Source organism: Neoarius graeffei, chromosome 4 (assembly GCF_027579695.1).
Source record: "Neoarius graeffei isolate fNeoGra1 chromosome 4, fNeoGra1.pri, whole genome shotgun sequence".
Classification (NCBI taxonomy): Eukaryota; Metazoa; Chordata; class Actinopteri; order Siluriformes; family Ariidae; genus Neoarius; species Neoarius graeffei.
In genome coordinates, this window is record NC_083572.1 from 34,756,548 (window position 1) to 34,770,984 (window position 14,437).

A 14,437-nucleotide genomic window follows, 5' to 3' on the forward strand; every position below is an offset into this window, starting at 1 on the left:
ATAGAATTGAGGAATGTGGAAAGGACATTAGACACTGGATGCTTATTAACTTCCTTCTGCTTAACTCTGACAAGACTGAAGTACTTGTACTAGGACCACATGCATCTAGAAGTAAGTTTTCTGATTACGTATATACAGTGGAGCAAAAAAGTATTTAGTCAGCCAGCAATTGTGCAAGTTCTCCCACTTAAAAAGATGAGAGAGGCCTGTAATTTTCATCATAGGTATACCTCAACTATGAGAGACAGAATGGGGGGAAAGAATCCTGGAAATCACATTGTAGGATTTTTAATGAATTAATTGGTAAATTCCTTGGTAAAATAAGTATTTGGTCACCTACAAACAAGCAAGATTTCTGGCTCTCACAGACCTGTAACTTCTTTAAGAGGCTCCTCTGTCCTCCACTCGTTACCTGTATTAATGGCACCTGTTTGAACTCGTTATCAGTATAAAAGACACCTGTCCACAACCTCAAACAGTCACACTCCAAACTCCACTATGGCCAAGACCAAAGAGCTGTCAAAGGACACCAGAAACAAAATTGTAGACCTGCACCAGGCTGGGAAGACTGAATCTGCAATAGGTAAGCAGCTTGGTGTGAAGAAATCAACTGTGGGAGCAATTATTAGAAAATGGAAGACATACAAGACCACTGATAATCTCCCTCGATCTGGGGCTCCACGCAAGATCTCACCCTGTGGGGTCAAAATGATCACAAGAACGGTGAGCAAAAATCCAAGAACCACACGGGGGGACCTAGTGAATGACCTGTAGAGAGCTGGGACCAAAGTAACAAAGGCTACCATCAGTAACACACTACGCCGCCAGGGACTCAAATCCTGCAGTGCCAGACGTGTCCCCCTGCTTAAGCCAGTACATGTCCAGGCCCATCTGAAGTTTGCTAGAGAGCATTTGGATGATCCAGAAGAGGATTGGGAGAATGTCATATGGTCAGATGAAACCAAAATAGAACTTTTTGGTAAAAACTCAACTTGTCGTGTTTGGAGGAGAAAGAATGCTGAGTTGCATCCAAAGAACACCATACCTACTGTGAAGCATGGGGGTGGAAACATCATGCTTTGGGGCTGTTTTTCTGCAAAGGGACCAGGACAACTGATCTGTGTAAAGGAAAGAATGAATGGGGCCATGTATCATGAGATTTTGAGTGAAAACCTCCTTCCATCAGCAAGGGCATTGAAGATGAATCGTGGCTGGGTCTTTCAGCATGACGATGATCCCAAACACACTGCCCGGGCAACGAAGGAGTGGCTTCGTAAGAAGCATTTCAAGGTCCTGGAGTGGCCTAGCCAGTCTCCAGATCTCAACCCCATAGAAAATCTTTGGAGGGAGTTGAAAATCCATGATGCCCAGTGACAGCCCCAAAACATCACTGCTCTAGAGGAGATCTGCATGGAGGAATGGGCCAAAATACCAGCAACAGTGTGTGAAAACCTTGTGAAGACTTACAGAAAACGTTTGACCTCTGTCATTGCCAACAAAGGGTATATAACAAAGTATTGAGATGAACTTTTGTCATTGACCAAATACTCATTTTCCACCATAATTTGCAAATAAATTCTTTAAAAATCAGACAATGTGATTTTCTGGATTTTTTTTTTCTCATTTTGTCTCTCATAGTTGAAGTGTACCTATGATGAAAATTACAGGCCTCTCTCATCTTTTTAAGTGGGAGAACTTGCACAATTGGTGACTGACAATACTTTTTTGCCCCACTGTAAATCCGGATGGCCTTTCGGTTTCTTTACGTGCAGCAGTAAAAGACCTCGGGGTGATTATTGACCCCAGTCTTTCATTCGAAACTCACATTGATAACATTACCCGGATAGCTTTCTTTCATCTCAGAAATATTGCTAAGATAAGAAATGTAATGTCACTACACGACGCAGAAAAACTAGTTCATGCGTTTTTTTTTTATCTCCAGGTCGGATTATTGTAATGCCTTACTGTCTGGATGTTCCAATAAGTGCATAAACAAGCTCCAGTTAGTTCAAAATGCAGCAGCAAGAGTCCTTACTAGAACTAGAAAATATGACCACATCACCCCTGTCTTATCCACACTGCACTGGCTCCCAATAAAATTTTGTATTGATTATAAAATACTACTATTGACCTTTAAAGCACTGAATGGTCTCGCACCACAGTACCTGAGTGAACTTCTGGTTCTTTATGACCCACCACTCCTACTTAGATCAAAAGGTGCAGGCTATCTGCTGGTACCTCGTATATTGAAGACTACATTAGGGGGCAGAGCCTTTTCTTACAAAGCCCCACAGTTATGGAACAGCCTTCCAAGTAGTATTCAGGACTCAGACACAGTCTCAGCATTTAAGTCTAGGCTGAAAACATATCTGTTTAGTTAAGCCTTTTGTTAATGGTGTTTATGAGGTAAAGGTGTAGATCTAGAGGGTCCTCAGACATAGAGTGTTTTGGTAAACTGGGATGTATGTATGTTGTCAGTCCCCCACTCGCTTGCTCACTTGAGTTTGTTGATGGTGTAGTGGCTGGCTGCTTTATGTCCCGGGGCTCCCTCATGCCTGTATTACCTTCTGGCTCTCCCCTTTTAGTTATGCTGTCATAGTTAGTTTTGCCGGAGTCCCTGCTTGTACTCAGTGCAAAAGGTATACTGTTCCTACTTATTCAGGTGACATTGGGCATACCTAACAACCTGTGTTTTCTCTCTCTCCCCCACCCCCCATATCTGTCCCTCTGAGTTACATGTCAATCCTGAGATTGAAATGCTGACCTCTTCTGCTCCTCGGACCTGCCTGATTCATCCTGATGCCCTATGCCTGGTTGGAGTCTCATCACATCTCTCCTGTGGAGGATGGCCCCATATGGACAGTTGAAAGTCATACTTGGAAGACGCTCTGGACAGTAATGCTTTTATGGCTGAGGACTACAGTTGACTTGCTAACTTTAGGACTGCAGTTGTCTTGAACAGTTTTGTATTCAAGTTTCCATCAATGAAGAGATATAACATCAACAAAACTGACTTCATGTTAAAACTGTTAATGTTATAGTCATGTCGTCTGTTGTTGTCCAAATGAGGATGGGTTCCCCTTTGAGTCTGGTTCCTCTCGAGGTTTCTTCCTCATGTCATCTGAGGGAGTTTTTTCCTTGCCACCATCACCACAGGCTTGCTCATTGGGGATAGATTAGGGATAAAATTAGCTCATTTTTTAAGTAATTCAAATTCTGTAAAGCTGCTTTGCGACAATGTTTATTGTTAAAAGTGCTATACAAATAAACTTGACTTAACTTGACTTGACAATAGGAAATAGCAACAGCAATTATAAAAAGCAGTTATTTTATTATTTTTTACAATTATTTTCTTATTCTTTTATTTTTATTAATTTTCCTATTCTTATTCAATGTTTATTTTCTTTTACTTTTGCAGATTTAGGTGTGTGTGTGTGTGGGGGGGGGGGGGGGGGGGTTCATGGCAATCCTGTGACTCCATACAACTGAACCCTGTCTCTCACCTAATTTTTCAAGTCATGTAATACCTGATGCAGCAATCATGAATGAAAAAAGGGTCTGTTCTGTCTTCATGGCCCTCAGAGGAGGTTTTGTTTGAACAGGTGTATGCATGTTGCTCACCTTTATCTCAAAGCCCTCATGGATATGAGGGAAGAAAAACATTTCCTCTTGATTCCACAGCTGTTTGTCATCAGTCTGGATCCGCCCTCTGATTCTCCATCGCTGTTGTCCCAGCCGAATTAGCACCTAGATAATAAGAGTGGTTTGGTTTGTGTATGTGTCTGTCAACAATTGTTTAGCATAGACAGGCCAAAAATCTTAGGACTAATTTGAAAAATTAGGTTTTACATATAATGAAAATTGTCACAATTTTGAGTGGCCAAAGCTAAATGTTTCAAAAGTCAGTTTTGTATGGATTGAGCAAAACAATCAAGCTAAAAAAATTAATTTAACTGTACACTGATGGGCTGATAGTAGCCTTGTTTTTTTTTTTTAAATTAAATCATCAAAAATCCAATTTTAGATTAGCACATAGATGTAGCACACTAAATATCAGCTGAACTGGACTTAAAGGTCCTGAGAAAACATTCTCACTATGGCTCCCTATGTATAACCATGCACCAAACTTTGGTTATTACCTCAGAATCATGTCCTGTATAAGCCTTTAAAGTTTCATGCAAATACATTCAAGCAAACATGAGTTATAGTTGTTTCAGTAAATTTGGCTCTGCCTCAAGAGAAATGATTGACATGTGATAGCAATATTCTTTACAAATGTCAGCATGTTAATGTCAGCATACAAATCTCAGCAAGTTTTAATGATAAATAGTATAAATACAGAGGTGATTATAGAAAATCACATGCGCTGATTGGTTGAGAAATTTTGACTATTTCTCAATAATCACCTTGAGCTACTCTGCAAAATGGCTGCCAATCACTTTATCACCCTAAGTGAGGAAGACTTACAAATTATGAAAGCAAATGCTGTTCCTAAAAGCACTAAAGATGCTGCAAAATTTGGTCTAAAACTATTCAAAGGTAAGGTGGAATTGTGATTTATCTATTTCAAAACAATGTATTTTATGTGACGGCATAGATAAGTGACACAAACCTGTGCTGTGCTGTTATTACATTTGCATGCCACTTTTGTAGATTGAAATAAATTACTTTTTACATATGATTTTTAAATAATCACCTGTGTATTTATACTAAAACAATTATCTGCCTCAGGCTCAGTGAATATCGATGAATAAGAACCTCAACTTTGTCTCCATTATTATTCACTGATATTTACTTCGCCTTCAGCGAATAGTTTAATATAGAGTTTTACATTCTGCTGAGTAGCTTGCCACAAAATTTATTAATATACTGTAGGCCTAAATCCTAGGACTAGTTCACAAAAGTGGATTTTGCCTGTTCTGGAAATCATCATAAATCACAGTGGGTGGGGTGAACTGGTTATTGATGTTTGTTTGTTTGTTTGTTTGTGTGAACCCAAGGAACCTGGGACAAAAATAATTTTCTTTGCAGGACTTACTGTTCATAAGATACGGATCATAATGTTAAACCTTGTGCTATTGTGCCACCGTCAGTCCTATGTGGTTCTCTTCATGTGCCTGAGTAGTGGGGGAGTTATACTGTGCCTTTCCTCCAAATTTAGGGTTTTGGTGTTGCTCACCATTAATGGATAATCAAAAGAAGAAGAAAATCCTAATTAAAACAATAGAGTTCCACCACCTTCAGTGCTTGGACCCCTAAATATAAAAGAGCATAACCTTTTTTGCATTGGAAACAAATGTCCCTGTATGTCTGAACTCAAAATATCACTTAATGCATGTGAAGATTTTTTTTTTTATAAATTAACTTGTGCTCAGTTTTAGATAATGGGTACCAATAATTCTGAAGTGGACTGTAAATCCCTCCTGTAGACAATACTGATGTGTGGTGGGGATCCTACATAACTTGTAAGGACCAGCACTGATGAGGAGAGGTCTATACAAGCTTCAAATTTACCTCATATTGATCCCCTGGGCAGAGACGAGCAAAGCCTATCAAACCTGCCAGGAAAAAAGAGAGAGAGAGAGATTACACAAAGTGAAAGAATGAACACAAAGTAAGCAAATTATAGATATATCCATAAACTGGTGTTAACAATGAAAATACCTTTCATTTTTATTTGCAGCTCTCCCAGTAGAATCTCCAACTCTCCTTCCATTGCAGACATATCCTATAGCCAAAAATAGGTTACTAAAATGTACTATGGCACTGTGCTATCAAGTTCTAAAGTACTTGCACAACTCAAAGATCTTGGTAATTGCAATAGTGAAATGACCACAGGCTGACAGCTAAGCTTGCCTTACTGAATATTCAAGCTCTTGGTATTTGATCTATTAGCCCAAAGATCAGGTATATATCTTCAAAGTGTACAGTATATTAACAGTTCCAGCAGTTCTTGATATTTAACTTCACAATATGCTTATTCCAGGCCTGACAAGGCTGACAAACTTTCTTCAGTTGTGAGGACAATTTATTGCTTAAAATAAACAAAAATGTGTGTGTAATACTTCCCTGATTACGGTGGACACTGAAAAGAGGCAGGCAGGATCAGGTTCACGTTTGGGTTTTACTGAAAACCACAACTCAACAAAACAAAACAAACATGCTATTCACCTGACTTAAATAAACTCTTGTTTGCCACTGTACAGACGTAATTTCAACCCAGGGAAGACCAAGGACTCTCTGCTCCCCCCCCCCCATGTGCTTCCACTCACTGCACATACATACACAGATGCAGCACATTCATTCACAACAGGTACTTCCACTTTGCCATTCGCCTTCCCCGGCTTCACTCTCCATTCACAAACCGGCCCTTTAGTATGCCCCCATTGCCAAATACCCCCACCACCTGACTCAGGCTGGGGAGCCATCTGGCCTGCAGCTAAATGCTCTGCCCTGTTGGGAGAAGTAGACTGTTACCACCATCTGTGCCCCTGGCCTGTGGACCACCTCTAACATAAAAGGCTGCAGAGCCAGATAACAATGGGTGATCTGGGCATTGGCATCCTTCATGCAGTGGAGCCACGGGAGCGGGGCATTATCCAAGCAGAGGGTGAAAGGGCATCCCAGCAGGTAATAAAGGAGGGTGAGGGCCACTCATTTGATGGCCAAGCACTCCTTCTTGATGGTGCTGTACTTCATCTCCCGCATGGAGAGCTTGCAGCTGATGTACAGCACAGGGTGCACCTCTCCCTCCACTGGTTGGGACAAAACAGCCCCCAGCCCTCTGTCTGATGCATTGGTCTGCAACACAAAAGGGAGAGAGAAGTCAGGGGAGTATAAAAGTGGCTCCACACACAGTGCAGCTTTTACCTAGTTAAAGGTCTGTTGGCACAGCTCCATCCACTGGACCAGATCTGGTCAGTCAGTGGGCTGGTGACATCCAAAAAATTAGGCATGAACTGTCTATAATAGCCAGCCAATCCCAGGAACTGCCTCACCCCCTTTTTGGTCTTAGGTCTCAGGCAGGCCAAAATTGCTGCAGTCTTATCAATTTGGGGAAGCACCTACCCATGACCCAAGTAGAAGCCCAGATATTGTACTTCCACCCACCCAATTGCACACTACTTGGGTTTGCCATGGACCCCACATACCTCAGCAATCTCAGAACTACCCTGAGATGTTGTAGATGCCGCTCCCAATCATTACTATCAGTGATTATATCATCTAAGTAGGCTGCCACATATGCATTGTGGGGACAGAGAATTTGGTCTATGAGATGCTGAAACATCACTGGGGCCCCAAACAAACTGAAAGGAAGGGTGACAAATTGGTGTCAGCCGAACAGAATGGAAAAGGCCTTTTTTTGCAGGATATGGAGTCAAGGGGATCTGCCAATATCCCTTTGTTAAATCCAGTGTCAAGTAAAAGTGAGCCACACCTAACTGACTGAGCAGTTCATTAATGTGAGGCATCAGATATGCATCAAATTTAGACATCGTACTGACTTTTCTATAGTCCACACAGAACCAGACTGACCCATTAGTCTTGGGAACCAAGACCATTGGGTGACTCCAGTTGCTGTGTGACTCCTCAATTACCCCCATCTTCAGCATAGACTGGAGGTCATCCCAAGCCACATTTTTCTTGTGTTTGGAGAGCCAATATGGGTGGCTGCACATCACCACTCCAGGGGAGTCTCAATGTGGTGTTCTATGAGGTCAGTGCAATCACGGAGGGGTGCGAATACATCACAGAATTCCTCCTGCAACCTAATTACCTGTGCTCTCTGGAACAGTGAAAGGTGGTCTCCACAGGGGACCAGGGTGAATTAAGCCACACTTTTTAGACTTATCTCTGGGCCCAGCTCCATCCTCTCTGGAACTACCATAGTCAGAGCCACAGGAACCTCCTATCGCTACAGTTTCAGGAGATTGAAGTGGTAAATTTAATATGTGTCACCTCTATCTGGATGTTTGCCCTCATAGTTGACCTCCCCAATTTGCCATGTGACCTCAAAGGGCCCTTGCCATTTGGCAAGCAATTCTGAACTTGAGGTGGGCAGTAAAATGAGGACTTTATCTCCCAGTGCAAATTCCCTTAGCCATGTCCCTCTGTTGTACAAGCAAGATTGACATTCTTGGGCTTGTTGCAAATTCTCCTGGGTTATGTGACTCAGTGCATAGTTTTTCTCTCAGGCCAAGAATGTATTGAATTTAATTTTTGCTTTGAGAAGGATCCTCCTTCTGATTTTTTTGAATGATGTCTAAGACACCACTGGGCTTGTGCCCATACAACAATTAAAATGGGGAAAACCCAGTGGTGGCTTGTGGGACCTCATGCACTGCAAACAACAGAGGGTATAGCCACCTGTCCAAGTTTCTACAGTGGTGCTTGAAAGTTTGTGAACCCTTTAGAATTTTCTATATTTCTGCATAAATATGACCGAAAATATCATCAGATTTTCACACAAGTCTTAAAAGTAGATAAAGAGAACCCAGTTAAACAAACAAGACAAAAAATATTATACTTGGTCATTTATTTATTGAGGAAAATGATCTGATATTACATATCTGTGAGTGACAAAAGTATGTGAACCTTTGCTTTCAGTATCTGGTGTGATCCCCTTGTGCAGCAATAACTGCAACTAAATGTTTCTGGTAACTGTTGCTCAGTCCTGCACACCGGCTTGGAGGAATTTTAGCCCATTCCTCTGTACAGAACAGCTTCAATTCTGGGATGTTGGTGGGTTTCCTCACATGAACTGCTTGCTTCAGGTCCTTCCACAGCATTTCAATTGGATTAAGGTCAGGACTTTGACTTGGCCATTCCAAAACATTACTGTAACTTTATTCTTCTTTAACCATTCTTTGGTAGAACGACTTGTGTGCTTAGGGTCATTGTCTTGATGCATGACCCACCTTCTCTTGAGATTCAGCTCATGGACAGATGTCCTAACATTTTCCGTTAGAATTCACTGGTATAATTCAGAATTAATTGTTTCATCAATGATGGCAAGCCGTCCTGGCCCAGATGCAGCAAAACAGGCCCAAACCATGAGACTACCACCACCATGTTTCACAGATGGGATAAGGCTCTTATGCTGGAATGCAGTGTTTTCCTTTCTCCAAACATAGAGCATCTCATTTAAACCAAAAAGTTCTATTTTAGTCTCATCCTTCCGCAAAACATTTTTCCAATAGCCTTCTGGGCCCTGTACTACGAACGGAGGTCAACCTACCCAGAAGTAACCCAGGGTTCCCCCGCTAAACCGGGGTTGACAAAACCTGGTTATCTTGTTTGGGGTTAAACGGTACTACGACGCCAGTTATGAAGTTGATTTGTTGAACCTGGTTTAACCTAATCAGGGTTAATGCGCGTTCACGTTAAAGGGGAGGTTATCAGCGCAAATCCCCACTGTTCACAATGGCACGGTTGCCGTACTTCACGGAGGAAGAATGCGCTGTCATAATGCAAAGCTACGAGGAGTTCAAAACAACATTAAGAGCAAAATCTAACACAGCGGCTGCCAATAAGGAGCGGCAAGCATGTTGGCAACGAATTGCCGATCGGGTAAATGCGCAAGTACATTCCCCCCTCTACATGTTCCAGAACAGAAGTATAGGATGAGAGAAAGCTTCATGATCAATCACAAGTCACAGAAAATGGTCCTTTGACGTGGCCGCAGTCATATATAGCTTGTTTAATGTCTGAAAAATCCTGAATAAAATTTGGTATGGTAAATTCATGGAGTAGCCTACTTAAGCTGATATGTGCACAGAGTCACATGAATTAGGATGACTGACTGTTCAGTCCCTTTGACTAAGTTGGTGTATGTCCTGTGAACATTTCAGAGGCAACAGCAGTGCCAAACGCACCTGGCAACAGGTGAAAATGAAATATAAAAACATCATTCATAATGGTAAGTCTGTGTGTGTGTCGTTCTTTTTCTGTACTGTTTCAGATGAGAAAGCTTTTGCCCAAGGACAAGAAGTAGGCTAAACAGCATTTGCCTTTTATTTATTCAAGTGTTTGCCTAATAGTTCAAATTGTTTTGTATATAGTTTATAATGTTGTTGTGTGATATTAATGTTAATATTGTGGGAAAACTACTTTGCACGGACGTTCATTTAATTTATTCTATCGTCATTTTGTTTGTTCTATTTTTGTGTATTTTATTTATTTATCTGTTTGTCTAGTTGTATCTATTTTTCTAATATATTTTTTGCATTAATTGTTTTTTCCTATTAAAATAATCTTGTGTTCTTGTTATAACTTTATCTATTTATCTGACTGTTTAGTTGTATCTATTTTTGTTACAATTTCAATATTTTTAATATAAGTTTTTTTTCTATTAAAATGTTCGTGTTATATTTATTGTAGTTGTATCCATTTTATATCTCAGACTTAAATATTTTTGTAAAACAAGTGTTTTTCTATAAAATATTCTTGCGTTCTTGATAACTATGTTCTTGAGTGGGTTCTTTTTTTTTTTTTTTTTACAGAAAAGCCGTTCTGCATGGACATTCATTGAAGCCCTCATTGTTTTTTAATGGTTATTTATGAGCGTTTAGGGGTTACAATAATGTAAGTCTAGGTTGCTTTATATAAAAGGTATGTCCAGAAATATTGATGACAACGTCTAAGCAGAGGGATGTGGCTTCTTTAGACGCTGTCTTCGTAAAACTGAATAAATATTTAAAAAGAGCCAAATGAGCCAGTCTTTTGAACGGCTCTTTTCAAAGAACGGATCACAAAGATGCGGATCCCATCAAATCCCATCTCTAATCTGCGCTCCGATATCGCACGGGTCATCCAGGTACGCTGGCATTGTCTCTAGAGGAAATGTCGGTGGAGAGGTGGTGTTTAAAAAGGGTGTGGTTAATCGGAAACCTCGGGTTAACCAAGAACATAACCTGAGACGAGCAGGTTTGAGATGCAGCGTAAGTTGCCATGGCAGCATACCTCGGTTTGAACATAGCCAACTTTCGTAGTATGGGTTAATCGGGAAGTTACGCTGCACGTGATCAAGTTACTCTCGAAGTTACCCTGGTAAGCCAGAAAACCCGCTTCGTAGTACAGGGCCCTGGCTTGTCCATGTGATCTTTAGCAAACTGCAGACAAGCAGCAATGTTCTTTTTGGAGAGCAGTGGCTTTCTCCTTGCAACCCTGCCATGCACACCATTGTTGTTCAGTGTTCTCCTGATGGTGGACTCATGAACATTAACATTAGCCAATGTGAGAGAGGCCTTCAGTTGCTTAGAAGTTACCCTGGGGTCCTTTTTGTGATCTTGCCAACTATTACATGCCTTGGTCATGGTCGACCAATCCTGGGGAGAGTAACAATGGTCTTGAATTTTCTCCATTTTCTCCATCTGTCTGTGGATGGTGGAGTCCAAACTCTTTAGAGATGATTTTCTAACATTTTCCAGCCTGATGAGCATCAACAATGCTTTTTCTGAGGTCCTCAGAAGTCTCCTTTGTTCGTGTCAAGATACACTTCCACAAACAAGTGTTGTGAAGATCAGACTTTGATAGATCCCTGTTCTTTAAATAAAACAGGGTGCCCACTCACACCTGATTGTCATCCCATTGATTGAAAACACCTGACTCTAATTTCACCTTCAAATTAACTGCTAATCCTAGAGGTTCACATACTTTTGCCATGCACAGATATGTAATATTGGATCATTTTCCTCAATAAATGAATCACCAAGTGTAATATTTTTGTCTCATTTGTTTAACTGGGTTCTCTTTATCTACTTTTAGGACTTGTGTGAAAATCTGATGATGTTTTAGGTCATATTTATGCAGAAATATAGAAACTTCTAGGGCGGCACGGTGGTGTAGTGGTTAGTGCTATTGCCTCATGGCAAGAAGATCCGGGTTCGAGCCCCGTGGCCGGCGAGGGCCTTTCTGTGTGGAGTTTGCATGTTGTCTGTGTGGGTTTCCTCCAGGTGCTCCGGTTTCCCTCACAGTCCAAAGACATGCAGGTTAGGTTAACTGGTGACTCTAAATTGATCGTAGGTGTGAATGGTTGTCTATGTGTCAGCCCTGTGATGACCTGGTGACTTGTCCAGGGTGTACCCTGCCTTTTGCCTGTAGTCAGCTGGGATAGGCTCCAGCTTGCCTGCGACCCTGTAGAACAGGATAAAGCAGCTAGAGATAATGAGATAGAAAATTCTAAAGGGTTCACAAACTTTCAAGCACCACTCTAGCCTATCCTTAGTAATGCAAAAGTACATGGAGGAAAGTGCAATGCTAGCCTGGAGGACCTGGTCATCAGTTACTTTCACTTAGTCAAAAGCATGTCTCAGAGAACTGTCACACACCTGCTCCAATGGAAAATCCCCCAAGGGATTCCCCAGAGAGGAAGGAGGGCTCTCCCCACTCTCTGTCATCATGATATGGAGCTGATATGGATGGCCCTGGGACCACCTCCCCAGCCAATGTTGTAGTGGGATTCCCCCATGATTAGATTAGATAAAACTTTATTGATCCCTTTGGGCGGGTTCCCTCAGGGAAATTAAGGTGGGTGGGTCCTGTAGTGATGTGCTACTACAGAACCCACCCACCACTATCTGTTTCTCTGTTTCATTCAGCTTTGAAACCCCAGCCAATCTGTTCCCAAGATCAGTGGGTGGGTGAGGCTTAGACTAACTGCCACCTCCATACTATGCTTTTCTCCCCGGAAATGAATAGTGACAGGCATTAGCAGATATTTATGTATCTCACTATGTACACACTTAATCTTCACCAAATGTGCATTCCCCAGTGCCCCACATTGAATCAGGCTTTGCTGTATGGAGGTGTGATTACAACCTGAATCCACCGAAGCCTGATGTGTACCCCCTTGAATACTCACTGGTACACAGTATGTTCCAGCTAGATTGGGGGCAGCTTCTGGCACATCAGGGATCCAGACCGCTACCTCAACTCCATTGCTTAGCACTGGTCCTACCCAGGTTCCCCACAGCACCAGCGCACCAGCCCAGGCCTCACCTCTGCACTGCTGGGGAAAGGAGCACTCACCTGCAGGAAAGACACAGAAACATAAGGGGAAAAGGGGAAAGGGGAACCATGGGCTTTGGAAGCTGGCTGCAGGGGAATCGGTACCCACTTCCATGGTATGCAGAAGGGACGGGAGGGAGGGGAGAAACAAGAGGGTGAGATCAGAATGAGAGAGCAAGAGAGAGAGAGAGAGAGAGAGGAAGAAGAAGCTGGATGACTGCCTGCCACTGAAACCACTGCCAGATAGTCCTCCACCAGCTCAATGGCCCAATCCAGTGACGCCAGGCAGTGGCACTGGACCCATTCCACTGTCCCCCTTGGCAGCTGAATGATTAATTGCTCCAGTGCCACCGCATCGATGACTCCCTTGACATCATGGTCCTCTGTCCTCAACCACCATCAGCAGGCATCCTGCAGCTGCTGGCTGTAGCCGAAGGGCTGGCCAACTCCCTCCAGCATCAGTGCATGGAAGTGCTGCTGGTGTTGCTCTGGGGAGTGGCTGACTTGCTGGAGGATTGCATGCTTCAAGTCTGTATACACCAGCCAGCTCTCTGCAGGCAGTTGCTGAGCCACGAGCTGCACTTTGCCAGTCAGGAGCAGTAACAGGTGGGCCTTTTGCTGCTCATATGGCCACCCCCACACCTCTGCAGTTTGCCTGAAGAACTCCATGAAAGCCTCCAGGTTGTTATGTGGCACCATTTTTGTGAGCGTGATGTGGGGGAATCCTGCAGACTCCAGGGCTGGTGCATCTGCTGGAGTGATGAGGTGCAGGAGCATCTGGCGGTCTTCTTGCTGAACCTGCAGCAGAGTCTCAAAGCGCCGCTCCTGCTCCATCCTCATCACAACCAGTGCCTGGTGCTGGTTCTATTGGGCAGTGGCGAGGGCATGGACCAGCTCTTTAAATGGGGATAACTCCATGGCAACAGTTCTCTTTCAATGTCCTGGGTTTTGGCACCAGTGTAACACTTCCCTAATTATGGTGGATGCTGAAAACAGGCAGGTGGGATCAGGTTCACTTTTGGGTTTTATTTAAAACCACAACTCAACAAAACAAAACAAACACACTTTTCAGCTGACTTAAATAAACTCTTGTGTGCCACTGCACAGACATGATTTCAATCTGGGGAAGACCAAGGAGACTCTGTTCCTCTCCCCCTTTTATCTGCTCCCTCTCATTGCACACAAACACACAGACACAGCACATTAATTCACAACAGGTGCTTTCACTTTGCCACTCACCTTCCCTGGCTTTGCTCTCCATTCACAACCCGGCCCTTGACCATTCCCCCACTGCCACAGTGTAATTTTTAGAGGTGCCAGCCAACAGAGTTAAAGTATAAGAAAAGCATAGAAAATACAGTGCACAGTGTTACTTTGGACTGAATGCCCAATTAACTAATCAAATTGTAATCCATGTTTTTGAGATGAA

At 42.6% G+C, this 14,437-nt stretch overlaps 1 protein-coding gene across 6 annotated transcripts in view; it reads right to left on the reverse strand.

Annotated features, from left to right (window-relative positions):
• Positions 1-14,437, reverse strand: part of ripor3 (RIPOR family member 3) — a 145,924-nt gene that overhangs the window by 61,948 nt on the left and 69,539 nt on the right. For all 6 annotated transcript variants that reach the window (XM_060919155.1, XM_060919156.1, XM_060919153.1 and 3 more), the window contains exons 8-10: positions 5,665-5,728; positions 5,515-5,558; positions 3,622-3,747 (exon numbers count right to left, since the gene is read on the reverse strand). In XM_060919155.1, coding sequence (XP_060775138.1) covers positions 3,622-3,747; positions 5,515-5,558; positions 5,665-5,728 — 234 coding nt within the window. The remainder of the gene's footprint in view (positions 1-3,621; positions 3,748-5,514; positions 5,559-5,664; positions 5,729-14,437) is intronic.